This window comes from Piliocolobus tephrosceles, chromosome 21 (assembly GCF_002776525.5).
Source record: "Piliocolobus tephrosceles isolate RC106 chromosome 21, ASM277652v3, whole genome shotgun sequence".
Lineage (NCBI taxonomy): Eukaryota > Metazoa > Chordata > Mammalia > Primates > Cercopithecidae > Piliocolobus > Piliocolobus tephrosceles.
Genome location: NC_045454.1, coordinates 24,243,429 through 24,269,391, shown reverse-complemented (window position 1 = coordinate 24,269,391; position 25,963 = coordinate 24,243,429). Strand labels below are relative to the sequence as shown.

At 46.8% G+C, this 25,963-nt stretch overlaps 1 protein-coding gene across 3 annotated transcripts in view; it reads right to left on the bottom strand.

Annotated features, from left to right (window-relative positions):
- CEP89 (centrosomal protein 89) overlaps nt 1-25,963 on the bottom strand; it is a 99,468-nt gene that overhangs the window by 72,461 nt on the left and 1,044 nt on the right. For 2 of the 3 annotated variants that reach the window (XM_023229062.2, XM_023229064.1), the window contains exons 2-5: nt 20,774-20,880; nt 12,955-13,113; nt 6,577-6,763; nt 1,010-1,112 (exon numbers count right to left, since the gene is read on the bottom strand). In XM_023229062.2, the coding sequence (XP_023084830.1) occupies nt 1,010-1,112; nt 6,577-6,763; nt 12,955-13,113; nt 20,774-20,880 (556 nt within the window). The remainder of the gene's footprint in view (nt 1-1,009; nt 1,113-6,576; nt 6,764-12,954; nt 13,114-20,773; nt 20,881-25,963) is intronic. The other variant, XM_023229063.1, reaches the window with a different exon arrangement.

The following is a 25,963-nucleotide window of genomic DNA, read 5'->3' as shown; positions in this document are numbered from 1 at the left end:
TCATTCACCCAACAGATCTTTCCTGGTGGGCCACTGTGGGCCAGGTCTTTCCCCAAGCACTGGGACTAGGGAGACCCTATCCTACCCCTATCTCTATTGCTTAAGCCCAGGAGTTCAAGACCAGCCTAGCTAACATAGCAAAAAAAAAAAAAAAAATAGCACCTTGTACTTTAAAAACAACCTAATATCCAGAAGCAATTGACTGTGGAATAACTTGTTTTCTTTTCTTTTTTTTTTTTTTTTGAGATGGGGTTTCACTCTGTCACTCAGGCTGGAGTACAATGGCGCAATCTCAGCTCACTGCAGCCCTTGCCTCCAGGGCTCAAGCGATCCTCCCACCTCAGCCTTGAGAGTAGCTAGGCCCACAGGCACATGCCACCATGCCTGGCTACTTTTTTGTATTCTAGTAGAGATGGGATGTCCATTTTTTGTAGAGAGTGTCTCACTATGTTGCCCAACCTGGTCTCAAACTCCTAAGCTCAAGAGATCTACTTGCCTTGGCCTCCCAAAGTACTGGGATTACAGGAGTGAGCCACCACACCCAGCCTTATTTTCTTGAGACAGGGTCTCACTTTGTCACCCAGACTGGAGTGCAATGGTGCAATTACGGCTTGCTGCAGCCTTGACCTTCCAAGATCAAGTGATCCTCCCACCTCGCCCTTCTGAGTAGGTGGGACTATAGGCGTGCACCACCTTGCCTGGCTAATGTTTTTATTTTTACTTTTTGTAGAGACGAGGTCTCCCTGTGTTGCTCAGGCTGCTTTCAAATTCTTGAGCTCAAGGGATCCTCCAGCCTTGGTCTCCCAAAGAGCTGGCATGAGCCACCACACCTGGACCCTCATTTTCAATAAAAAATAAACTTCAATTATATTCCTAGTTAAAATCACAGTGCTACAGCATGAAGGGGCAATGGGTATGTTTTCCTAAAAATAAGCAAAATTCATTAAGAAAAAATGTTCTTATATTTTATGAAAATTGTGGGATTTTTTTGTTTGTCTGTTTGTTTTACCTTTTTGTTGTATCTGCTGTGGTGTAGGAGGGGAGCCTGGAAACTCATCTTGATCAGAAATATTTTCATCATCTTCACTGTCCACCTCATGTAACAATGGCACCTTTTTGTTATAAAAGACAAAGGAAGAAAGAAATGAGAAATGTCCTTCTAACAAATTCCAACGTCTTCTTTCAAACCTTCCCCACTGGGAGCTCCCTCCATGGGTACTTCGGCTACTTTCCTTAGTGACACACAAAAGGGCCACATCAGGTGGGGCTAGATGACACTTCCAGGCCCTCAGGAAAAGCTTAGGGGGCAAAGGCAACACCATTCAAGTTATGCTAAGGCCACTGAGAGCTCCACATCCCAGCCATGTTGTCAGGGCAGCTTCCCTTCCTCTTCCCTGCCAGGGACCACCCAATACCACTCCACGCTGGCACTGACATCATGTTACTAATTTCCCCCCACCCCTTTTTTTTGAGACAGGGTCTCCCTCTGTCACCCAAACTGGAGCGCAGTGGTGTGATCATAGCTCACTGCAACCTTGACTTCCCACATGCAAGCGATCCTCCCACTTTAGCCCCCGGAGTAGCTGGGACCACAGGCATGCACCACCACACCCAGCTAATTTTTTTTATTTTTTGTAGAGACAGGGTCTCCTTTTGTTGCCCAGGCTGGTCTCAAACTCCTGTGCCCATGCGATCCTCCTGCCTCAGCCTCCCGAAGTGCAGGGATTACAGACAACAGCCACTGCACCCAGGCTGTGTTAATAATTTCTATGTGGGACAAGCAGTGCTGACCTCCCCTGGAGGACTCTCACTGAAGCCTGCTATGTTCACCAATTATGTAAGTCCACTGTAAATTTCATTTACTGAGGGACTCCCCTCTACTGTCTGAGAGTAGGTCCTATATAGGTAACCATTCATGTTAGCTATATAGGAGCTACTGAAATTTTGTTTCATCCCAACATGGCAGGGACACAGAGTTGTCCTTTAGAGAGGCCCATGGGCCAGGAATGGGACCTGCTGCTGATGAGGAGGAGACATTCCCACTGGCAGGAGCCTGAGGGTAGGAACAGAGGCTGCCAAGGAGGAAGAGAAAGAACAGTGAAACAGGTTTTTCTTTTTCTTTTTTTAAGACATGGTCTCACTCTGTCACCCAGGCTGGAATGCAGTGGCGCAATCATGGCTCGCAGCAGCCTTTAGCTCCTGGGCTCAAGCAATCCTCCACCTCAGCCTCCCAAGCAGCTAGGACTACAATCGCATGCCACCATACCCAGCTAATTTTTAAATTTTTTGTAGAGATGGGGTCTCAGTATGTTGTCCAGGGTGGTCTCAAACTTCTGGCCTCAAGTGATCCTCCTGCCTCAGCCTCCCAAAGGGCTGGGATTATAGGCATGAGCCACTGCACTCAGCCTGAACCAGGGGTTATGTGGTAAACTGACTGGCGCTGTCTGGGTGGGCTGCCCTTTGGCTCTCCTGATTCTTCGGTAAAATCTTGCTTTTGTGATCAGTTTGGCTTAGCTGGGCTGCACTGCAGGCAATGGAAGGGCTGTCCCTGGGGCTGACAAGGAGGTGGTGGCAGGGACCAGCAAGACGCCCATGAGAAGGGGCATTTCAGAGTAAGAGCTAAGGCTGCTAGGTCCACCTGTCTCTGTGGACATGGTTCCAAGGTGACCTGGCTCAAGAGAAGCAAACAGGTCACCCAAGCTACTCATCATTTGAAGAAAGAAAAAGTAAATGACCCTGCACTTTTATTTTTTAATAGAGACAGGATCTCACTATGGTGTCCAGGCCAGTCTTGAACTCCTGTCCTCAAATGATCCTCCCACCTCCACCTCCCAAAGTGGTGGGATTACAGGCATGAGCCACTGCCCACAGCCGACCTCAAGCTTTTTTATCTCCCAGGAACAAACTTCCTTGTTCAACCTGTCAAAAATATATTAAGTGACTCACTATTCTCAAGGAAATGTGAAATGGATAAGATGACTTAAAAAGTATTAGGGGTCAGGCGTGGTGGCTCACGGATCCCAGCACTTTGGGAGGCCGAGGTGGGCAGATGATCTGAGGTTGGGAGTTCAAGACCAGCCTGACCAACATGGAGAAACCTCGTCTCTACTAAAAGTACAAAATTAGCCGGGCGTGGTGGCACATGCCTGTAATCCCAGCTACTCAGGAGGCTGAGGCAGGAGAATTGCTTGAACCCAGGAGGTGGAGGTTGCAGTGAGCCAAGATGGCGCCATTGTACTCCAGCCTGGGCAATAAGAGGGAAACTCTGCTTCCCTCCCCCTACAAAAAAGCATTAAGAAGATGTCCAATATGGACAACTGTTTGGCAGTATCTACTGGTATTAAAGCTGATGGTACATATGCCCTATGACTATATATATGCCATTCCTCAGTATACACCCACCAGAAATACACAAATATGTACATCAAGGGACACATCCCCAAATGTTCATAGCAGCACTATTCCTAAGAGTCCCAAACTGGAACAATCAAGTCTCTGTCATCAGTAAAACGAATAACTGAGTAGCATGGTTGTACAGTAAAATATACAGCAATGACAACGAACCAGCCCCTGCTATACACAATAACTAAAGACTCCCAAACTCTAAATAATGCATACCATCCAATTAAATGCATGTAAATTTTCAGAATAGGCAAAGCTAATCTCAGATTATTTTTAAAGATTAAAAGCTAATCTTGGCAATGGTTAACTCTGTGGGAAGTAGTAAGTGACTAAGAAGAAGGGGGATTTTGGCCGGGCGCAGTGGCTCAAGCCCGTAATCCCAGCACTTTGGGAAGCCGAGACGGGCGGATCACGAGGTCAGGAGATCGAGACCATCCTGGTGAACACGGTGAAACCCCGTCTCTACTAAAAAAAATACAAAAAACTAGCCGGGCGAGGTGGCGGGCGCCTGTAGTCCCAGCTATTCGGGAGGCTGAGGCAGGAGAATGGCGTAAACCCGGGAGGCGGAGTTTGCAGTGAGCCGAGATCTGGCCACTGCACTCCAGCCTGGGCGACAGAGCGAGACTCAGTCTCATAAAAAAAAAAAGAAGAAGGGGGATTTCTAGGGTACAAGTAATTTTTTTTAAATCTGAGTGGTGGCTACTTTTTGAAAATTTATCAAAATGTACACTTATGATTTATTCACTTCTTGTGCGTGTTTTATATATCAATAAGTAAGTCTACTGAAAACATACCTTCATAAAGAATTTGTGATACTTTATACAAACATACTTTAAAAGGCTTGGCTGGGCGCAATGGCTCATGCCGGTAATCCCAGCACTTTGGGAGGATCACCTGAGGTCAGGAGTTCGAGATCATCCTGGCCAACATGGTGAAACCCAGTCTCTACTAAAAATACAAAAATTTGCTGGGCATGGTGGCGGGCACCTGTAGTCTCAGCTACTCGGGAGGCTGAGGCAGGACAATCACTTGAACCCAGGAGGCGGAGGTTGCAGTGAACCAAGATTGTACTACTGCATTCCAGCCTGGGTGACAAAGCAAGACTCTGTCTCAAAAGAAATAAACAAAAAAACATTATACGTATATATATGTGCAGTACTCTAGTTGTTTACTTAAACTTCTAGTAAAAGAATAAAAATACAAACTTCCAGGATGCACTCCAAATCTAAGAAAAGATGGGTTTCCAAGGAGGGAGTGGGGTTAGAGGACAAGGCAACAACAACCCTAATGGCAACATTTTATTGTTTATTATTTTCTACTTTTCACATTTTAAAATTTAAAACTTTTCCTACCACACATGGCTCCTAAAACCACCCTAACAGACTTGCCTAGAAAAACAAAATAACAGTCCTTCTAACTAGGAAAGAGTCTCTGTAGGTCACTGTATCTCTTTCTTCCAAGGGAAATATTGTAGCAAGCTTTCCCTCTAGAATCGTGGAGTGATATGACTCTGTGTAAAATCGGTCCAAAATAACCAGCCGGCATGTGTGCGGGTGAGGAGCAGTGGAACTGACTGTAAGCCCTGCAGAGCTCGACAGGAGCACCTCCCTCCTTGGGGCTCTGGGCAGTGTCTGCCTATTCCAGAGCTCCTTGCTATGAGAAACCTAATTCTATGTGTGAAAGTCTGTATACGTGGGAAAATGATGGTGAGTTCATGAAACAGCCACATAAGGATCCCTCAAAATAAGCTCCTGAAGACCATTTAAAACGTATTTGAGGGCCAGATGCGTTGGCTTACACATGTAATCCCAACACTTTGGGAGCCCGAAGCAAGAGGATTGCTTAAGCCCAGGAGTTCAAGACCAGTCTGGCTAACATAACAAGACCCTGGCCCTATAGGAAAAAAAAAAAAAAAAGTCAATTGTGATGCCATGTGCCTATAGCCCCGGCTACTCGGGAGGCTGAGGTGGGAGGATCACTTGAGCCCAGGAGGAGGTGGCTATAATGAGCTATGATCGTGCCACTGCACTCCAGCCTGGGGACAGTGAGACCCCATCTCAATTTAAAAAAAAAAAAAAGTGTTTTAATATAGTAGAGGCTAATTAATATACATATAATCAATACTGCTGTAGCTTAATGCTGCCGGTCTACATGTTCAGACACTATGAATAACACATTATAATGATGGTGAAAAAAAGAAAAAGGGGCTGGACACAGTGGCTCACACCTGTAATCCTGGTACTTTGAAAGGCTGAGGCAGGTGGATCACTTGAGTCAGGAGTTCGAGACCAGCCTAGGCAACATGGGGAAACCCTGTCTCTTCAAAAAACACAAAAAACAGCCAGGCATGGTGGTGTGTGTCTGTAGTCCCAGCTACTTGGGAGGCTGAGGTGGGAGGATCACTTGAGTCCAGGAGGTTGAGGCTGCAGTGAGTTATAATGGTGCCACTGCCCTCCAGCCTGGGGGACAGGGCAAGAAGACCCTGTCTCAAAAAAGAAAAAGAAAAGAAAGAAAGAAAAAGATAAAGGAAAAAGGGATATGTGCTATATCTTGCCGTTAAGGAAATATTATTATGTAATTTCCAAAACCCTGGGAAGCAGTTTAAAAATTGGGATTCGCAGAGCAGCTGGCAGTGGAGAAGTATGTTTCCTTGAATCTCTCTGTGTGCAGTTCCCTGATGTGTGACAGGGCAATGAAGGGAATTCCTCACCGAGTCAGTGGGGGTCAGCTAAGATAAATGCACACAGGAGTTAGAAACAGGGGAGTGCTCACAGTGAGCACTCAAAGCACGTCAGCTCCCATTGAGAGACGCATGACGATCTTCCCCGTCATGCACCAATTTAAAGAAAGGGTGCAGCGTGAAAATGATACTATAAAAGTGATAGGAAATTTAGCTTCCAAGGTCAAGAAAAAGAATAAGACTGCTAAGCTCTGAATGGAAGTCCACATTAAGAATATGAAGATGTTCATCTTTGTTTTTGCAAGATAAAGGAAAGAAGTTTATGTTTTAATCTAACCAAATAGAAATGAGGCTGGACACGTTTAAAAAATAAGCCCCAAAGTAAATGCTATCAAATGCAGAACAGAGAGAAGAAACCCTTAGCAATGCACTAATTTACCAAAAGTTAATGTCAGGGTGAATGTCAAGAAGAAAATTGGGAACATAGAAAACACCTGATTTCTGTGTGGCACAGCGTACACGTCATCACCGTGGCCTCCTTTGTCCTCCTGGGCACTGACATCCCCCAGTTCCTTGCAGCTGGATGACAGCTGAGTTTCAACGTCCTCTTCTTCCCCATAGCCCAGTGTTTCAAAGGATGGCAAAGAAGATCTTCTTCCCATCTCACTCTGCCAATTTGGACTGTGTTAGAACATTCATGAGGAAAACAAACAAAAAGTCATTTAACAGTTGACATTGATATATATCATGTATTACACGCACTGCCTCCAAGTCCTTACCACAAATGTGTGATAGTACAAAGTACACAGAAGCTAAACGATTAAATTTTCCACTGTCCCATCTCTTTGTACACTCAGCATATCCTTCTAATTTCTGTTTTTAGAGTTACTGCATACATATACAATTCGCCTTGTTATGAATAAGGGGTTTTTTGTTTTGTTTTGTTTTTGTTTGTCTGTTTGTCTGTTTTTTGAGATAAGGTCTCACTCTGTCGCCCAGGCTGGAGTGCAGTGGTGCAAAGATGGTTCACTGCAGCCTCAGCCTCCCTGGACTCAGGTGATTCTCCAACCTCAGCCTCCCAACAGCTGGGACTAACCATGCCCAGCTAATTTTTGTATTTTTTGTAGAGACAGGGTTTCACCATGTTGTCCAGCCTGGTCTCGAACTCCTTGGCTCAAGGGATCCGCCCGCCTCAACCTTCTAAAGTGCTAGGATTACAGGCATGAGCCACTGAGCCCAGCCTGTTGTTGTTGTTGTTATTATTATTTTGAGATGGAGTCTCACTCTATTATTATTATTATTATTTTGAGATGGAGTCTCACTCTGTCACCCAGTTATTGTTATTATTATTTTGAGATGGAGTCTCAGTCTGTCACACAGGTTGGAGTACAGTAGCGCAATATTTGGCTTACTCCAACTTCAGCCTCCCGGGTTCAAGCGATTCTCCTGCCTCAGCCTCCTGAGTAGCTGGGATTATAGGCACTTGCCACCACGCATGGCTAATTTTTCTATTTTTAGTAGAGATGGGGTTTCACCATTTTGGCCAGGATGGTCTCGAACTCCTGACCTTAAATGATCCGCCCACCTCGGCCTCCCAAAGTGCTGGGATTACAGGCATGAGTCGCTGTGCCTGGCACTGGCCTGCTAATTAATAAGTTTTTTTTGTTGTTGTTTTTAATTGAGACAGGGTATCATTCTGCCACACAGGCTGGAATGCCGAGGTGCAATCTCGGCTCACTGCAGCATCCACCTCCCCAGCTCAAGTGATCCTCCCACCTAAGCCTCCCGAGTAGCTGGGACTACAGATGTACTCCACCATACTCAGCTAATTTTTTGCTTGTTTGTTTGTTTGTATTTTTAGTAGAGAAGCGGTTTCGCCATGTTGCCCAGACTAGTCTCAGACTCCAGAGCTGAAGCGATCCACCTACCTCAACCTCCCAAAGTGTTGGGATTACAGGTATGATCCACTGTCCCCAACCTATTAATAAGTTTTTAAGTCAACATTTTAAAAGGTAAGAATCCAGTAGATATGTCAGCTTAACTATCCATTTTCCTTGCTTAGGTGGGTTTTTTTCCTTCACTTTCCATTGCTATAGATAACCCTGTAATAAACATCTGTGTGCAGATAACCTCTACCCTATTTAGGATTACTCCTATAAAACAAACCACCATAGAGTAAATTCCTTTTTTTTTTTTTCTTTTTTTGAGATGAAGTCTCGCTGTGTCACCCAGGCTGGAGTGTGGTGGTGTGATCTCAGTGCACTGCCACCTCCGCCTCCCAGGTTCAAGTGATTCTCCTGCCTCAGCCTCCCAAGTAGCTGGGTCTACAGGCACCTGCCACCATGCCTTGCTAATTTTTGTATTTTTAGTAGAGATAGGGTTTCACCACATTGGCCAGACTGGTCTTGAACTCCCGACCTCAAGTGATCCGCCTGCCTCGGCCTCAAAAAGTGCTGGGATTACAGGCTTGAGCCACCATGCCCAGCCCATACAGTAAATTCTTGAGTCGGTCGGGCGCGGTGGCTCAAGCCTGTAATCCCAGCACTTTGGGAGGCCGAGACGGGCGGATCATGAGGTCAGGAGATCGAGACCATCCTGGCTAACATGGTGAAACCCCGTCTCTACTAAAAAATACAAAAAACTAGCCGGGCGCGGTGGCGGGCGCCTGTATTCCCAGCTACTCGGGAGGCTGAGGCAGGAGAATGGCGTGAACCCGGGAGGCGGAGCTTGCAGTGAGCTGAAATCCGGCCACTGCACTCCAGCCTGGGCGACAGAGCGAGACTCCGTCTCAAAAAAAAAAAAAACAAAAACAAAAATTCTTGAGTCAAATGGTGTGAACATTTTGTGTCTACATACATACTGTACAAAATCATTTCTCCAAGCTACAAATACACTAGTAATAATTTTCTAAAACTTGCCAAAACAACTTAAAACCCACTGTCTAAATTTGCATTTGTTACTGAGACTGAATGTTTTTCCATATGCTTGTGTTCAGGTCCTCTGTCTATTTTATTTCTGGTATGTCCATTCCAATTTGTTTTTTTTTTCATTTTTTTGTTTGTGTGTGTGTGTGTGTGTGTGTGTGTGTGTGTGTGTGTGTGTGTGTTTCTGAGACAGGGTCTCACTCTGTCATCCAGGCTGGAGTGAAATGACAAGATCATAGCTCACTGCAACTTTGACCTCCTGGGCTCAAGTGATCCTCCTGCCTCAGCCTCCCAAGTAGCTGGGACTACAGGTAAGCAACACCATGCCAGGATGATTTTTGTATTTTTTGTAGAGATGAGTGTCTCACTTTATTGCCCAGGCTGGTCTCGAACTCCTGATCTTAAGCAGTCCTCCCACCTCAGCCTCTCAAAGTGCTGGGATTACAGGTGTGAACCACCACAGTTGGCTTCCATTCCAATTTGAAATTACTAAAATTAATCACTAAAATTAAAATCCTGACTTTGCTTTTACTATAAGTGTTTTTTCCTGTTCTATTAATATTATTTTGGTTTTATAAGAAGTGATTAAAAAGGATTTTTTTTTTTTTTTGAGACGGAGTCTGGCTCTGTCGCCCAGGCTGGAGTACAGTGGCCGGATCTCAGCTCACTGCAAGCTCCGCCTCCCGGGTTTACGCCATTCTCCTGCCTCAGCCTCCCGCGTAGCTGGGACTACAGGCGCCCGCCACTTCGCCCGGCTAGTTTTTTGTATTTTTTTAGTAGAGACGGGGTTTCACCGTGTTAGCCAGGATGGTCTCGATCTCCTGACCTAGTGATCCGCCCGTCTCGGCCTCCCAAAGTGCTGGGATTACAGGCTTGAGCCACCGCGCCCAGCTAAAAAGGATTTTTTACCTTCTAAATTCTAATTCTAAAGTCTTATTAAAGACTTATTCTAAAGTCTTATTTGTGTGTCTATACAGTATAATCCTTCATTCATTAGGAATTTATTTTGGTGTATGAGTTAGGCAAGGCTCACAGCTGATTTCTAATATTTCTAATCAATATAGCACTGAATCCTTTCCTTCCCCTTTGAGCTGTGGGACAGACTTTATTAAAGATTCAGTATGCTTGTAGAAACACTAGGTTCACCTCAGGGCATTCCTGGGCACCTCTGTATCACTCAACTAGTCCTATACTGTTCTTGCTACTTTATCTATACGTTTTAAAATATGACAGGGTCGGACACAATGGCTTTTTATTGCATCAATTGAGGGGTAGCTGTTGGGGTGTTCATGGTTAAAATACAATTGCTGGGCTCTGACTGGGTTGCTTTTTAGTCTCTTGTTTTTGGGGTTTGGCAAGGGTACGTTTACCTACGTTGATGGAAAAGTCAGAGATGGGGAGGGTTGCAGATGTAGTCGGAAACAGTTCTTGAAATTGAGCGTATGTGCGTGCGTGAGCGTGGCTTACACCTATAATCCCAGCATTTTGGGAGGCCAAGGAGAGAGGATTTCTTGAAGCCAGAAGTTGAAGACCAGCCTGGCAACAACCGGAAAACCTTGTCTCTACAAAAAAAAAGTAAAAATTAGCCTGTGCTGGGCACAGTGGCTCACACCTGTAATCCCAGCATTTTGGGAGGCCAAGATGGGCAGATTGCTTGAGGTTGGGAGTTCAAGACCAGCCTGGCCAACATGGTGAAACCCTGTCTTTACTAAAAATATAAAAATTAGCCAGGTATGGTGGCGTGTACCTGTAGTCCCAGCTACTCTGGAGGCTGAGGCAGGAGAATTGCTAGAACCCAGGAGGCAAAGGTTGCAGTGAGCTGAGATCAGGCCATGGCACTTCACCCTGGGCGACAGAGTAAGACTCTGTCTCAAAAAAAAAAAAAAAAAAAAAAATTAGCCAGGCATGATAGCACGCATCTGTGGTACCAACTTCTTGGGAGGCTGAGGCAGGAGGATCACTTGAGCCCAGGAGGAGGAGGTTGCAGTGAGCCATGATTGCGCCATTGCACTCCAGCCTGTGCAACAGAGTGAGATCCTGTGTCAAAAAAAAAAAAAAAGAAAACAAAAAAATCCCTCCAAAAACAAAATAAAATACAACAGGGCTAATCCAGCATTCCTGTGTGTCAGACCATCTCCTCTGATGGTCTTACATGCTTATTTTTTTCCAGTGAATTTTAGAGCCATTTACTCATCTTTAGTTTTTATTCAGCCAAAGTATAATTCTTACCAGGAAAAAAAAAAGTTAAATTCAAATATCTCAAAATGGTGGCGATACTTTTGGTCAAAACAAAAATAAAAACAAGCCCTAGAAGGAAATACATTAAGTATTTATATAATACCATGGTAGAAAGTGTCTTACTAAATTTAGAATTATTACAGAAAATACAAATTTAAAAATGGGTATTTACTACATACAAAATACAAAATCAAAAAAGCCAACACAGGCCGGGCACAGTGGCTCACGCTTGTAATCCCAGCACTTTGGGAGGCCAAGGTGGACATATCGCTTGAAGCCAGGAGTTCAAGACCAGCCTGGCCAACATGGTGAAACTCTGTCTCTACTAAAAATACAAAAATTAGCCAGGTGTGGTGGCATGCACCTGTAGTCCCAGCTACTCTGGAGGCTGAGGCAGGAGAATGGCTTGAACCCAGGAGGCAAAGGTTGCAGTGAGCCGAGATCAGGACACTGCACTCCACCCTGGGCAACAGAGCGAGACTCTATCTCAAAAAAAGAGCCAACCCAACACAAAGTTGAATATACATGACAATTAAAAAGGGAAATGTGGCCGGGCGCAGTGGCTCACGTCTGTAATCCCAGTGCTTTGGGAGGCCCAGGTGGGCAGATCACTTGAAGGTGGGAGTTCGAGACCAGCCTGACCAACATGGAGAAACCCCATCTCTACTAAAAATACAAAAATTAGCTGGGTGTGGTGGCGCATGCCTGTAATCCCAGCTACTCAGGAGGCAGAGGCAGGAGAATCGCTTGAACCTGAGAGGCGGAGGTTGCAGTGAGCCGAGATGGCGCCATTGCATTCCAACCTAGGCAGTAAGAGTGAAACTGTCTCAAAAAAAAAAAAAAAGGGCAAATGTGATCATGGATCCCTACTCTCATCCCTGCCCCATGCGCCCTTAGAGACCTCCAGTGTCTTCCCACCATTCCTAGGGCAGACACCCACCCTCTAAACAGGACACTAAAGGCACCCCCAGCCTGAACCCTGCCCAGTCCTCCAGCCCCATCTCACATCCCAAACATCCTCCTTACACTGCCGCCTGTGTCACACTCCCTAGTCTGTGTCTGGAAAGCTCATCCCAGCCCCACAAAGATCATCCCCAGCCCTTGAGCTGTTCCAAGATGATTCCTGTACGTCCTAAGCTCTCCCCTCGACCCTCTCCTCCTCAGGAGGAAACCTTCCTGACCCATTAGCCCTGTGTCAGCTCAAACCCAGGAGAAGCAACAAAGGGAAAGATGATGAAGAAAAAAGGCTAAACTGCAGCTGCCAGGAAGGTCAAATTAGTGTGACTGTCCAGAGACACACGTGAGAGGTGAGGAGGGACCACTCTCACTGTTCAGGTTGCCGCACAAAGAAACTTACTAAGGGCTGGAAGCAGCACTGAATTCATGAGCTCTGTGCCGCTGTGAAAATGGCCAGGACCCACACAAGTCAAAATTTAATAAGATCCACTATGGAGGAAATCCAGATCCCAGAGCAATTAGGTTGCTGGACAGCCGTTGGACAGTGTCCATGTGACACTGGTGCTGAAAACCCAGCGACTAAGCCTCTAGTCATAAATATGTGCACGAGCACCCATGCACCCACACAGGTACACATGCACACACAGGTACACATGCACACACACATCCTCATACACACACACACGTAGAGACCAGGCTGAGCTGCCCCTCTTCCACCCGGAGAGGAAGCAGAGGCGGCGATCTGGTACCCACCGAGGCCTCAGCTCTGAGGTAGTGGCATAGGGCTCGATGAAGCTGTCCTGTTCAACACTGCTCACGTCACTCTCAGACCGGGATCTCTGGCGAGGCTGAGGAATGGCAACCGTCCGCCCAGTCAATGTTGTCGCCAGAATGGCTGCTGCCAGAGCAGATCTGCAGACAAAAACATCCCATGGAGACGGTGAGATGTGAACATTCCAGGTGAAGGCTGAACAAGATACACAAACTGATCGAGGCTTACCTTCTGCTGGACGGTGTCGACTGAGCATTTACTCTGCCCCCGTCGTCTACCGTGGGCCATCAGACAATCTCATTTGATTCTCACACAACTATATGACTACATATTATTGTCATCCCATTTTCCATAGAAATTACATGACTTGTAAATATTTCCTAGCCAAGGCTGGGTGCGGTGGCTCACGCCTGTAATCCCAGCACTTTGGGAGGCCGAGGCGGGTGGATCACCTGAGGTCAGGAGTTTGAGACTAGCCTGACTAACATGGTGAAACCCCGTTTCTACTAAAAATACCCAAAAAATTAGGCGGGTGTAGTAGTGGGCACCTGTAATCCCAGCTACTTGGGAGGCTGAGGCAGGAGAATCGCTTGAACCCGGGAAGCGGAGGTTGCAGTGAGCCAAGATCACACCATTGCACTCCAACAACCTGGGCAACAGAGAGCCTCTCTCAAAAAAAAAAAAAAAAAAAAAGATTTCCTAGCCAACAGGAGGTAGAACAGGGCCTCTAATCCAGGCAGACACAAAAGCCTACATTCAAGTAGTTTTCTTTGTTTTTTGTTTTTTGTTTTTTTTTGAGATGGAGTCTCGCTCTGTCACCCAGGCTGGAGTGCGGTGGCGCGATCTCCACTCACTGCAAACTTCGCCTCCTGGGTTCATGCCATTCTCCTGCCTCAGCCTCCCGTGTAGCTGGGACTACAGGCACCTGCCACCGCACCCGGCTAATTTTTTTTTATTTTTAGTAGAGACGGGGTTTCAACGTATTAGTCAGGATGGTCTCGATCTTCTGACCTCGTGATCCGCCCGTCTCGGCCTCCTAAAGTGCTGGAATTACAGGCGTGAGCCACCGCGCCCGGCCAAGTTTTCTTATTAGAATGGAAGATCAGAACGGAAAAAGAAAGTGAGCTATAGAAAGACTAAAGGATTTAGAAGGGGACTGACTTTAAAAATACAAATTACTCAGGAATATATTACAGGAAAGTTAGAGTAAACAGATTTATCCTCCTGTCCAAAAAAGTAAAACAAGGCCAGGCGCAGTGGCTTATGCCTATAATCCCAGCACTTTGGGAGGCTGAGGTGGGTGGATCATGAGGTCAGGAGATCAAGACTAGCCTAGCTGGCCAGGCGCGGTGGCTCAAGCCTGTAATCCCAGCACTTTGGGAGGCCGAGACGGGTGGATCACGAGGTGAGGAGATCGAGACCATCCTGGCTAACATGGTGAAACCCCGTCTCTACTAAAAAGTACAAAAAACTAGCCGGGCGAGGTGGCGGGAGCCTGTAGTCCTAGCTACTCGGGAGGCTGAGGCAGGAGAATGGCGTAAACCCGGGAGGCGGAGCTTGCAGTGAGCTGAGATCCGGCCACTGCACTCCAGCCTGGGCGACAAAGCGAGACTCCGTCTCAAAAAAAAAAAAAAAAAAAAAAAAAAAGACTAGCCTGGCTAACACGGTGAAACCTCATCTCTACTAAAAATACAAAAAAATTAGCCAGGTGTGATGGCACACACCTGTAATCCCAGCTACTCAGGAGGCTGAGGCAGGAGAACCAGTTGAACCTGGGAGGTGGAGGTTGCTGTGAGCTGAGATTGCACCACTGCACTCCAGCCTGGGCAACAGAGCGAGACACCATCTCAAAAAAAAAAAAAAAAAAGTAAAACAAAACAAAAGAACACTGTCCCAGCTTGCTGCCTAGGAAAATTTCCAGGTCACAGCACAGGGAGGAGGAATGCATGGAGCCAGGCAGACTCCTCGAATTGTAGAGATGGAGCTGAGAGAATGTGTAGGATAGAGTGCTGGACAGGAGAGAACCGCACAGAGAGAACAAGGAGATCCGCAGAAGGTCCCCCAGTTTCAGCGGGATATAGTGCAGCACACGAGTGTGAGGAAATTACCCGACAGTGGAGGAAGAACCATTCACAAGGATCAGAGGAGCAGAGCCAGGTGCTTATACACAGCCCAGGATGGCAGCTGCTTCCACCAGGCAGACTGGAGAAACCTATCATTCACAAGACGCTGGGTGCAGCACTCAGAAAGGTCTGGCCGCAGTACTGGGGAATAATTAGCCCTGGCTGAGCACTGCTCCATGTCCTACCTAACAAATCATATAAGAAAGACCCGGCCAGGTGTGGTGGCTCACGTCTGTAATCGCAGCACTTTGAGAGGCTGAGGTGGGCGGATCACAAGGTCAAGAGATCAAGACCATCCTGGCCAACATGGTGAAACCCTGTTTCTACTAAAAACACAAAAACTAGCTGGGCATGGTGGCGGGGGCCTATAGTCCCAGCTACTCAGGAGGCTAAGGCAGGAGAACTGCTTGAACCCAGGAGGTGGAGGTTGCAGTGAGCCGAGATCGCACCACCATACTCCAGCCTGGCGACAGAGCAAGACTCTGTCTCAAAAAAAAAAAAAAAAAGACCCCCAAAAGGTCTGTTTCCAAGAAATTGAATTGCATCCCCAAACAAAGGTCAAGACATTTTAAGGAATACAAAATGATCCAGCACTCAAGGTAAAATTCACAAGATCTTCTATCCACTTAGATAAGCAGGCATGCAAAGAGACAGCAAACCATGACCTGTAAGGAAAACAGCCGTCAACGGAAACCCACTAAGAATTGAACACATATGTTAGAACTGGCAGCAAAGCACATTCAGATCGTTATTACAGCTGTATTTCATATAATCAAAAAGCCAAGTAGAGACATGGACAATTATAAAAAGATCTGAACTTCATGAGATCAAAGTGACAACATCAGAGGTAGAAAGTATACTGGATAGGATTAACAGATTATATATTGCAGAAGATCAGTAAAATTAAAGGCAAAAACAACCAAAAATAACCAAAATGAAATGGAGATGGAAAAAAAAAATTTATTTAAGAGCATCAATCAGATGTGGGATAAAAACCACTGTTTTTTACATTTTGGTTTTGGGGTTTTTGAGACGGTATCACTGTTGCCCTGGTTGGAGTGCAGTGGCGCAGTCACAGCTCAGTATAGCCTCAACCTCCTGGGCTCAAGTGATCCTCCCACCTCAGTCTCTCGAATAGCTGGGACTATAGGCACACGCCACCACACCTGGCTAATTTTTATATTTTTTGCAGAGATGGGGTCTCGCTATATTCTCCAGGCTGGTCTGGAACTCCTGGGCTCAAGTAATCCTCCTGCCTCAGGCTCCCAAAGTGTTGGGATTACAGGTGTGAGCCACCACGCCCGGCTGCTGTTTTGTTTTAAATTACTACATTTTGGTGCAACTGTTACACAGCAATAAATAATAGCCTCATCATCAAATGGTGCTGGAAAAATCAAATCTCCATATGAAAAAAAAAAAAATCATGGATCTATACCTTACACACTGATATGGTTTGGCTCTGTGCCCTTACCCAAATCTCCTCTCAAATTGTAATCCCGACATGTTTAAGAAGGAGAGTGATTGGATTATGGGGGCAGTTTCCCCCATCCTGTTCTCGTGATAGTGAGTGAACTCTCACAAGAGCTGATGGTTTTACAAATGGTAGTTTCTTCTGAGCTCTCACATGCTGTCTCTCACCTGCCGCCATGTAAGACGTGCCTGCTTCCCTTTTTGCCATGAATGTAAGTTTCCTGAGGACTCCCCAGCCATGCAGAACTGTGAGTCAATTAAATCTCCCTTGCTTATAAATTACCCCACCTGGGGTAGTATCTTTAGAGCAGTGTGAGAACGGACTAATACACACTATTTACAAAAATTAACTCTAAATGGATTACAGACCTAACTGTAAAGCATAAAACCATAACACTTCTAGAAGAAAATATAAGAGAAAACCTTTGTGACCTTGGGTTAGGTAAATATTTCTTCAATATGAGATAATGAAAGCATGATCCATAAAAGAAAAAATTGTAAGCTGGACTTCATAAAAATTAATAACTTCTGCTCTTTGAAAGGCAATGTTTAAGAGAGTGAAAAGACAAGCCACAGATAGAGAGAAAAGACTTGCGAATCACACATTTGATAAAAGACTTGTGTTGATACTATATAATGAACCCTCAGAATGCAATAATGGAAAACAAGCCGGGGCTGTGATGTCTCCGGGAAGCCCACAATCTTCACCCAGGTCTCTGCTTACATCTCCTGGATGAAAAATGTCATTGCCTCCAACTGAACATGTTCCTGAATCCAACGGCCTTCCCAAGATGGTTCTTAGATCTGCAACAGGACTTGTGACTAACAAGGAATGCCCAATTTTTGTAAATGGGCAAAAGATGTGAACAGATGCTTCACTAAAAAAGATATAAAGACGACAAATAAGCACATGAAAAAATGCTCAATACCATTAGCCAGGAGAGAAATGCAAAATAAGGCCGGGCACAGTGGCTCACGCCTGTAATCCCAGCACTTCGGGAAGCCAAGGAGGGTGGATCACTTGAGGTCAGGAGTTTGAGATCAGCCTGGCCAACATGGCGAAACCCCATCTCTACTAAAAATACAAAAATTAGCCGGGTGTGGTGGTGGCTGCCTGTAATCCCAGCTACTCAGGAGGCTGAGGCATGAGAATCGCTTGAATCCGGGAGGCAGAGGTTGCAGTAAGCTGAGAATATTCCACTGCACTCCAGCCTGGGTGACAGAGTGAGACTGTCTCAAAAATAACAGACTCTGTCTCAAAAACAAAAAAACAAAAGACAAAAAAAACCACAATGAAATACTAGGACACACTCATTAAATGTCCAAAATTTTAAAAACCAACCAAGACAACCCCTCGTTTTTTTTTATTCTAAACTGGGCCTATGAGAATGGCTTCCACAAAGGAGAGCAACAAGAAGGATTGTTCTGTCATCAACAAGGTTGTGACCGAAAGTACACTATCAACACTCACAAGCACATCTGTGCAGTGTGCTTTAAGACACTGCCCCTGGCATACACAAAGAGATCTGGACATTTCTCATGAAAAAGCTAGGAACTCCAGATGTGTGCATTGATGCCGGGCTCAACAAAGCTGTCTCAGACAAAGGAGTAAGGAATATCCCCACCCTATCTGTGTACCACTGTCCAGAAAGCGTAATGAGATAAAGATTGATCAAACAAGCTCTATACATTGGTTACCTATGCACCTGTCACCACTTTCAAAAACCTACAGTCAATGTGGATGAAAACTAACCACTGACTGTCCAAGTTATAAAAGACCACACGCACACACATACACACACATGCACTCACACACATGCCCACAAACACATACATACATACACACACACACACACTGACCAAACCAAGTGTTGGTGAGAATATGAAGCAACTGGACTCATATACTGTTGGTGGGAACATAAATGGGACAATGATCTTGGAAAATAGTTTGACAGTTTCTTAATAAATTAAATACCCACCTAGTATAAGGCCCAGCTGTAGATATTTACCCAAAAGAAATGAAAGTATATATCCAAACATTTGTGTATACATTTTTTTTTTTTTTGAGATATGAGTCTCGCTTTGTTGCCCAGGCTGGAGTGCAGTGGTGTGATCTTGGCTCACTGCAACCTCTGCCTCTGGGTTCAGGCGATTCTTGTGCCTCAGCCTCCCCAGTAGCTGGGACTACAGGAGTGCACCACCACACCCAGCTAATTTTTGTATTTTAAGTAGAGATGGGTTTTCACCGTGTTGACCAGGCTGGTCTCAAACTCCTGAGCTCAGGTGATCCACCCACCTTAGCCTCCCAAATTGCTGGGATTATAGGCGTGAGCCACCACACCCAGCCAGTGTGTAAATGTTTACAGCAGCCTTATTCTAGTAACCAAAAATCAGAAACAAACCAAATATCTATCAACAGGCGAATGGGTAAACAAACTGTGGCATATTCATATAATGAAATACTCCTCAGTAAGGAAAAGGATGAATTATTGACGTTCAGAACATGCGTGAATCAGAATAATCATGCTGAGTGAAAGAAGGCAGTGTATTTTATGTAATTCCACTTATATAAAATTCTAGAAAATACAAACTAATCCATAGTGCGAGAAAGGAGATGAGAGGTTGCCTGGGGATGAACAGGAGCGTGAAAGGTGGCAGAGAGGGGCAGGGGGAAGGAATTACAAAGGAGCATGAGGACTCTTGTCAAAATGATAGATATATTTATTGTCTTTTTTTCTTTTTCAGAAGCTCCCCTATTAATTATCTTTTTAAAATAAATATTTGTAGAGGCAGGGCCTCATTCACAACAGCCTCACTGTTGCTCAGGCTGCAGTGCAGTGACACGATCGTAGCTCACTGCAGCCTTGACCAGTGATCCTCGAGCCTTAGCCTCCTGAGTACCTGGGATTGCAGGTATGCACTAGCATGCTCAGATAATTTATTTTAATTTTTGCTATGGATAAGGTTTTGCTATGTTGCCCAGGCTGATCTTGAACTCCTGGGCACAAGCAATCCTCCTGCCTCAGCCTCCCAGGATCAGTTTAGCCTAGGAGTTCAAGACCAACTTGGGCAACATAGTGAGACCCCCATCTCTGCAGAAAATTTTAAAAAATTAGCCAGTCATGGTGATGTGCACCTGTAGTCCCAGCTACTCAGGAGGCTGAGACAGGAGAATCACTTGATGCTAGGGGGTTGAGGCTGCAGTGAGCCACGTTTGCACCAGTGCACTCCAGCCTGGGCAACAGAATGAGACCACGTTTCAAAAAAAAAAAACTTTTTGTTTTGGCCAGGCATAGTGGCTCACATCTGTAATCCCGGCACTTTGGGAGGCAAAGGCAGGTGGATTGCTTGAGCCCAGGAGTTCAGCCTGGGCAACATGGCAAAAGCCTAGCTCTACAAAAAAATAGAAAAATTGGCTGGGCATGGTGGTACGTGCCTGTAGTCCCAGCTACCCAGGAGGCTGAGATGGGAGGACTGATTGAGCCTGGGAGGCGGAGGCTGCAGTGAGCCATGATTGCACCACTGCACTCCAGCCTGGGCAACAGAGCGAGATCCTGCCTCGAAAAAAAATTAATTAATTTAAAAAAAAAGAAAATTGGCTGGGCGTGATGGTTGATGCCGGTAATCCCAGCACTTTCAGAGGCCAAGGCAGGCGGATTAAGAGGTCAGGAGTTTGAGACCAGTCTGGCCAACATGGTGAAGCCCCATCTCTACTAAAAATATAAAAATTAGCTGGGTGTGGTGGCATGTGTCTGTAATCCCAGCTACTCCAGAGGCTGAGGCAGGAGGATTGCTTGAACCTAGGAGGTGGAGGTTGCAGTGAGCCAAAATCACGCCACTGCACTCCAGCCTGGGCAACAGAGCAAGACTCCATCTTGAAGGAAAAAAAGAAAGAAAATTATGTGTATAATTCAAAATTCCCTGTTAACCTGAATACTTGGGCTTTAATGCTTTATATTTCTTAAAAAATACTCATCGCATTCAATCACGAAATGAGAAGTTCGTGCACCTGAAAGGGATAGACCTCAAGTCAGTCCATTATCCTCAGAGACACCATATTAAATGCATCATTATGGAATCGTGGTAAACATTTTGAAGGACATGATTCTAACTGCTCTACTTGTACTTTTCTTTGAGCAGTTCCAGGATCCAGTACCTGGGGGCTGAGCACAGGGGTGACCTCAGTGCCTGCTCATTTGATACTCACCTTGGTCTCTCTGGAGACGGGTTGGGGCTGCGGGGAGGAGGTGTACGTGGCACTGCTGCCTTTGGAGCAATGCTGGCTGCAGGTAAAAGGCCATGGATGATGTGTTTCTGCACAAATGAAATCCAACAGAAGTCACTGGGTTGGGTCACTGGATCACTTGAGTCTTGTCACCACTCCCCCTGGGCCTGCAAGGGGACACCTGCTCTGGCCACCCATGGATCCAAACCCATCAGAAGCCCATTCTGCCCCTGCCATCCCCAGTCCCCATCAGGCCAGACAAGTGCACACAGCTGAGGAGCATCATGACAGCTGCTCATTGTGGGACCCTCTTGTCCTTCCCTCCTCAGAGCTTCCCTGGCTGTCCCCAAGAGTCACCCTTTAGCCCTTCCACGTATCCCACAGCACTCCCCCCAGTGATGTCTCATGTGGCTCCCCCTGCAGAGCAGGGCAACTTCCTGAGAAACAAGTGACTTCCTTATCTTTTTTTTGCTTTGTTTTGTTTTTGAGATGGGGGCTTGCTCTGTTGCCCAGAGTGGAATGCAGTGGTACGATCATGGCTCACCGCAGCCTCAAACTCCTGGCTCAAGCAATCTTCCCATTTCAGCCACGCGAGTAGATGGGACTACAGATGTTCACCACCATGCCTAGGTAATTTTTGTATTTTTGTAGAGACAGGATCTCACTACATTGCCCAGGCTGGTCTCAAACTTCTGGCTCCAAGTGATCCTCCCACCTCAGCCTCCCAAAGTCTTGGGATTACAGGCACGAGCTCTGTACCTGGCTGACTCTCTTATCTTTATCAATCCTGGAACTCTAGCATTGAGCACATAGCCTCGCACCTCATAGGGGCTTAATATAAGCTTTTAGGTAGCTTATCTCCAAGATGAGAATAATGAAAACTAACTCCTATACACAATGAAAGTCAGAGAACCCGCTTTAGGTAACCGTAACTGGGAGTCTCTGAGACGTTTCTGGGTCTAGTCCAATCATTTTCTTGGCACGAGCCATTCATTCACACCTACTAGAGGCAGAACACCATGACAGCAATGAAGAAACCTTGTCTTCATCCCCAAGGTGGTGAGTAGAGAGGAAAAACACCCAAACAGTTATTACAGAACATAGAATTATGGAATGTGCCGAGAGAAGGCTCTCTCACTAAAAATGAAAAAAAAAAAAAAAAAAAAAAGGGAAAAAAGGAGCCTCAATGAGATGTGGGATAAAAACACTATTTGTTGTCTTCTGTTTGAAGCCAGTAATTAGCACAAAGTGCTGGGGTGGGCAGGGAGGGAAGAGTCCTCCAGGTCTGGGGCCAGCCTGGGAACTTCAAATGCTTCCTTCGAGAAAATCACGCAGGCATTTAGACTGGGCTTTCAAAGATGCCCATTGGTCCCACATTTGGAAATGTGATGGAACAGCATTCTAGGAAGAGGGAATAGCATGAACAAAGGAATGAAGCAAGACATTGGTTGCAGTGCTCTGGAAATCATACACATGGTTCTCTGTTTTGCTGGAATACAGAGGCATCTGTGAGGGTGGGGCTGGGGACCCAGCCTGACTGGCTAATTTTTAAAATTTTCTGCAGAGATAGGGGTCTCACTATGTTGCCCAAGTTGGTCTTGAACTCCTAAGCTAAACTGATCCTGGGAGGCTGAGGCAGGAGGATTGCTTGTGCCCAGGAGTTCAAGATCAGCCTGGGCAACATAGCAAAACCTTATCCATAGCAAAAATTAAAGGAAAATAAATTATCTGAGCATGCTGGTGTATGCCTGCAATCCCAGGTACTTGGGAGGCTAAGGTTGGAGGATCACTTGAGCCCAAGAGGTCAGGGCTGCAGTGAGATATGATCGTTTCACTGCACTGCAGCCTGAGCAACAGTGAGGCTGTTGTGAATGAGGCCCTGCCTCTACAAATATTTATTTTAAAAAGATAATTAATAGGGGAGCTTCTGAAAAAGAAAAAAAGACAATAAATATATCTATCATTCTGACAAGAGTCCTCATGCTCCTTTGTAATTCCTTGTCCCTGATGATGGGGACAATTTCCATGGGAAGGGCTTTCAGAGCAGATGGAGGAGATACTGGACCCTAGTGAGGAGCACCCACTGACAGTGGCCCCAGGAATGTTAGGTAGTGGTCAGCATGAGACACAAGGCTGGGAAGGGTGGCACAGCGTGGGGGCATCTTTCAGGAGTGAGGGAAGGGCAGACCTTCCAGTCATCTCCTACAGCCCCCACCCCCAACTTGCACAGCCACCCACCAGAGCAGAAGCTCCAAGCAGTCTCTACCCAATATCCCCACTGTTTACCTCTCTGAGTGGCGCCTGCCACCCTGCATCTGTCAAGTGATTCCACAGTTTCCATGTTTCCTCCCCGCCCCCTTCCATTATCTGCTGCATGACAAGAAAGGATTTTTGTTTGCTTGTTTTGTAGACAGTCTTGTCTGTTGCCCAGGCTGGAGTGCAGTGGCGCCATCTCGGCTCACTGCAACCTCCACCTCCCAGGTTCAAGCTGTTCTCATGCCTCAGCCTCCCAAGTGGCTAGGACTACAGGCATGTGCCACTATGCCTAGCTAATTTTTGTATTTTAGTAGAGATAGGGTTTTACCATGTTGGCCAGGGTGGTCTCAAAATCCTGACCTCAGGCAACCCACCTGCCTCAGCTTCCCAAAGTGCTGGGATTACAGGTGTGAACCACTGCACCTGGCCAGAAAAGGTTTTCTTAACCTTTGAATCCCAAGGGCTGGCGTCCAGCAGGTCCTCCAAAAAGGCTGCATAAAATTTTTTTTTTTTTGAAAAAACTTTTCAAAAAAATTAGTGTGAATCCTCCATTGCACACTAAAACATGTCTCATACCATCACAATCATTTCCTAACTATGGTCCCCTCATCCATCCTGTCTCTACCCGGCATAAAAACCCTCACGGGCAGCACCACTCTCTCGATGGCAGGCAAATGTCCAGCATGGCGTATCAGCTGATATAGGTTGGTTCCTACCAACTGTTATGGGATTTTTGGCCTGTCGATTTTTCTGGTTGGAACCTCTGTGGCCACAGTGCCTTTGCCTGAGTTCTTGTCCTGCATCCAGGAAGAATGAGGTACTCAGACAGGTGACGGGTGAAGAAGAGTTTTATTTACTATTAGAAGAGCTCAGAGGAGCAGGTAGCTCCTCTCTGGAGGCAGGTTGTCCCATGAGCTCAAGTGTTCGGCTCTCAGCAAAGAGGAGGCCCTGGAAAGGGCGGCTCTTCTCCACAGGCAAGTCATTCCAACGTCTCTGCAGGTCTCTGAAGCTCTCAACAGAGAGTAGCTCCTCTCTGCTGGCAGGTGGTCTCTGCAGCTCTCGGCGGAGAAGGTACTCCTCTCTGCAGCCAGCCACCCCATCGTCTCCGGCTATCAGCAGAGAGGGTACTCCCCTCTGCAGCTGGTCATCCTGTCCCCTCGTCTCTCTACCCTCCTCGTCCTCTGGCATTCCCTGCACCACTCTGGCTGAGCCCAGGGTCTTTATGGACCTCAGAGGGGAGGAAGTGCGTGCTGATTGGACCATAGGCAGGCCCAGAAGAGGCTCCGCGAGTTTCCACTCTGGTCAGAGGGACTGGCGGCCCAGCCCCCAGCCTTCAGGCCGTCCCTGGCCTGAGGGTGGGGCCTTACTGGGGACCCCGCCCCCTTCCTTCTGCTGCCATTCATGGCCCCAGGGATTGGCTCCAACCCCCTCTCCAAGATTAGAGCGGTTGCCTGTTGCCGGGACTGGAGAGAGGCCAGGCAGTGGGAGCAGACAGCCCTCAAGCTGCAGGGATGGGGAGTGAGGGGGGTTGTCTTTCCTAGGGTGCCCTATGGTGCAGGCTGCAGAGACGCCCTAGTCCTGTGCCTGGGAGGGCAGCCACAGCCACACCTGGGAGCTCCCACCCCGCCAACTTGGAAGGGGCAGGGCTCGCGCTTGTCCCCGGCTCCTGCCTGAGCGGCTGCAGCTGCACCTGCAAGGGCAGATTCTGCCTGTTCCCGGCTCCCGCAAGAGCGCAGAGCCTCGGATCCAGAGCTGCAGTTTGGGTGGCTGTAGCCCTGCCCAGGAGGATGGGGCTCCTGCCTGCTCCGTAGAGCAAGAGGCCTGGGTCTGCAGCAGCGGTTTGCGGCTCACGTCCCAACTCACAAGGGGCGGAGCTTCCACCGGTTCCATGAAGTGTGCAGCCCCAGCCACACAGCGTGATGGCAGCAGCCACTGCCATCACAACGACCCAAATTCATTTCTTGCTTCTCCTCCTCTTCCTGGGCAGAGTCCCTGTGCAGCACTCAGCGTGGGCTTCCACTTCCCCAACAGCAAATTCATTCTTCTTCAGGCCTTGGCATCTGCTGTCTTCTGCACCCAGAATTCTTTTCTTACTCCCTGCCAAGCCCAGGTCAACTCTCCAGGCTGACGTTGCTGCCCTTCTGATACACACGTCAACAGCAGTTCTTGTTTTACCATTGTGTACAGAATTATTTAGGGGCTTGTCTGTCCTACAGACCGTGTAGCCATAAGCTGTCAATCAGTTGTGGGTATCAGCACACAGCAGGAACTCATTAATGTTTGCGGCTTTAAATAAAAACTCAGGCCAGGTGCAGTGGCTCACACCTGTAATCTCAACCCTCTGGAGGCAAAGGTGAGAGGATTGCTTGAGCCAAGGTTTAAGACCAGCCTGGGCAGCATAGCCAGATTCCATCTCTACAAAAAATACATTTTTTTAAATGTTTTTTTGAGACAGAGTCTCACTTTGTCGCCCAGGCTGGAGTGCAGTGGCACAATTTTGGCTCACTGCAACCTCTGCCTCTTGGGTTTAAGCGATTCTCCCACCTCAACTTCCCGAGTAGCTGGGATTAGAGGTGCCCACCACCACGCCCGCTAATTTTTGTATTTTTAGTAGAGACAGGGTTTCACCATGTTGGCCAGGCTGATCTTGAACTCCTGATCTCAAATGATCCGCCCGCCTCAGCCTCCCAAAGTGCTGGATTACAAGCAAAAGCCACCTCGCCTGGCCTCTACAAAATAATTTTTTAAATTAGCCAGGCATTGAGACTTGGCAACGCGTGAGGCAAAAAATAAAATAAATAAAGAGTAGCTAGGTGTGGTGGTACACACCTGTAGTCCCAGCTACTCAGGAGGCTGAGGCAGGAGGACCACTTGAGACCAGGAGATTGAAGCCACAGTGAGCTAAGATCGTGCCAC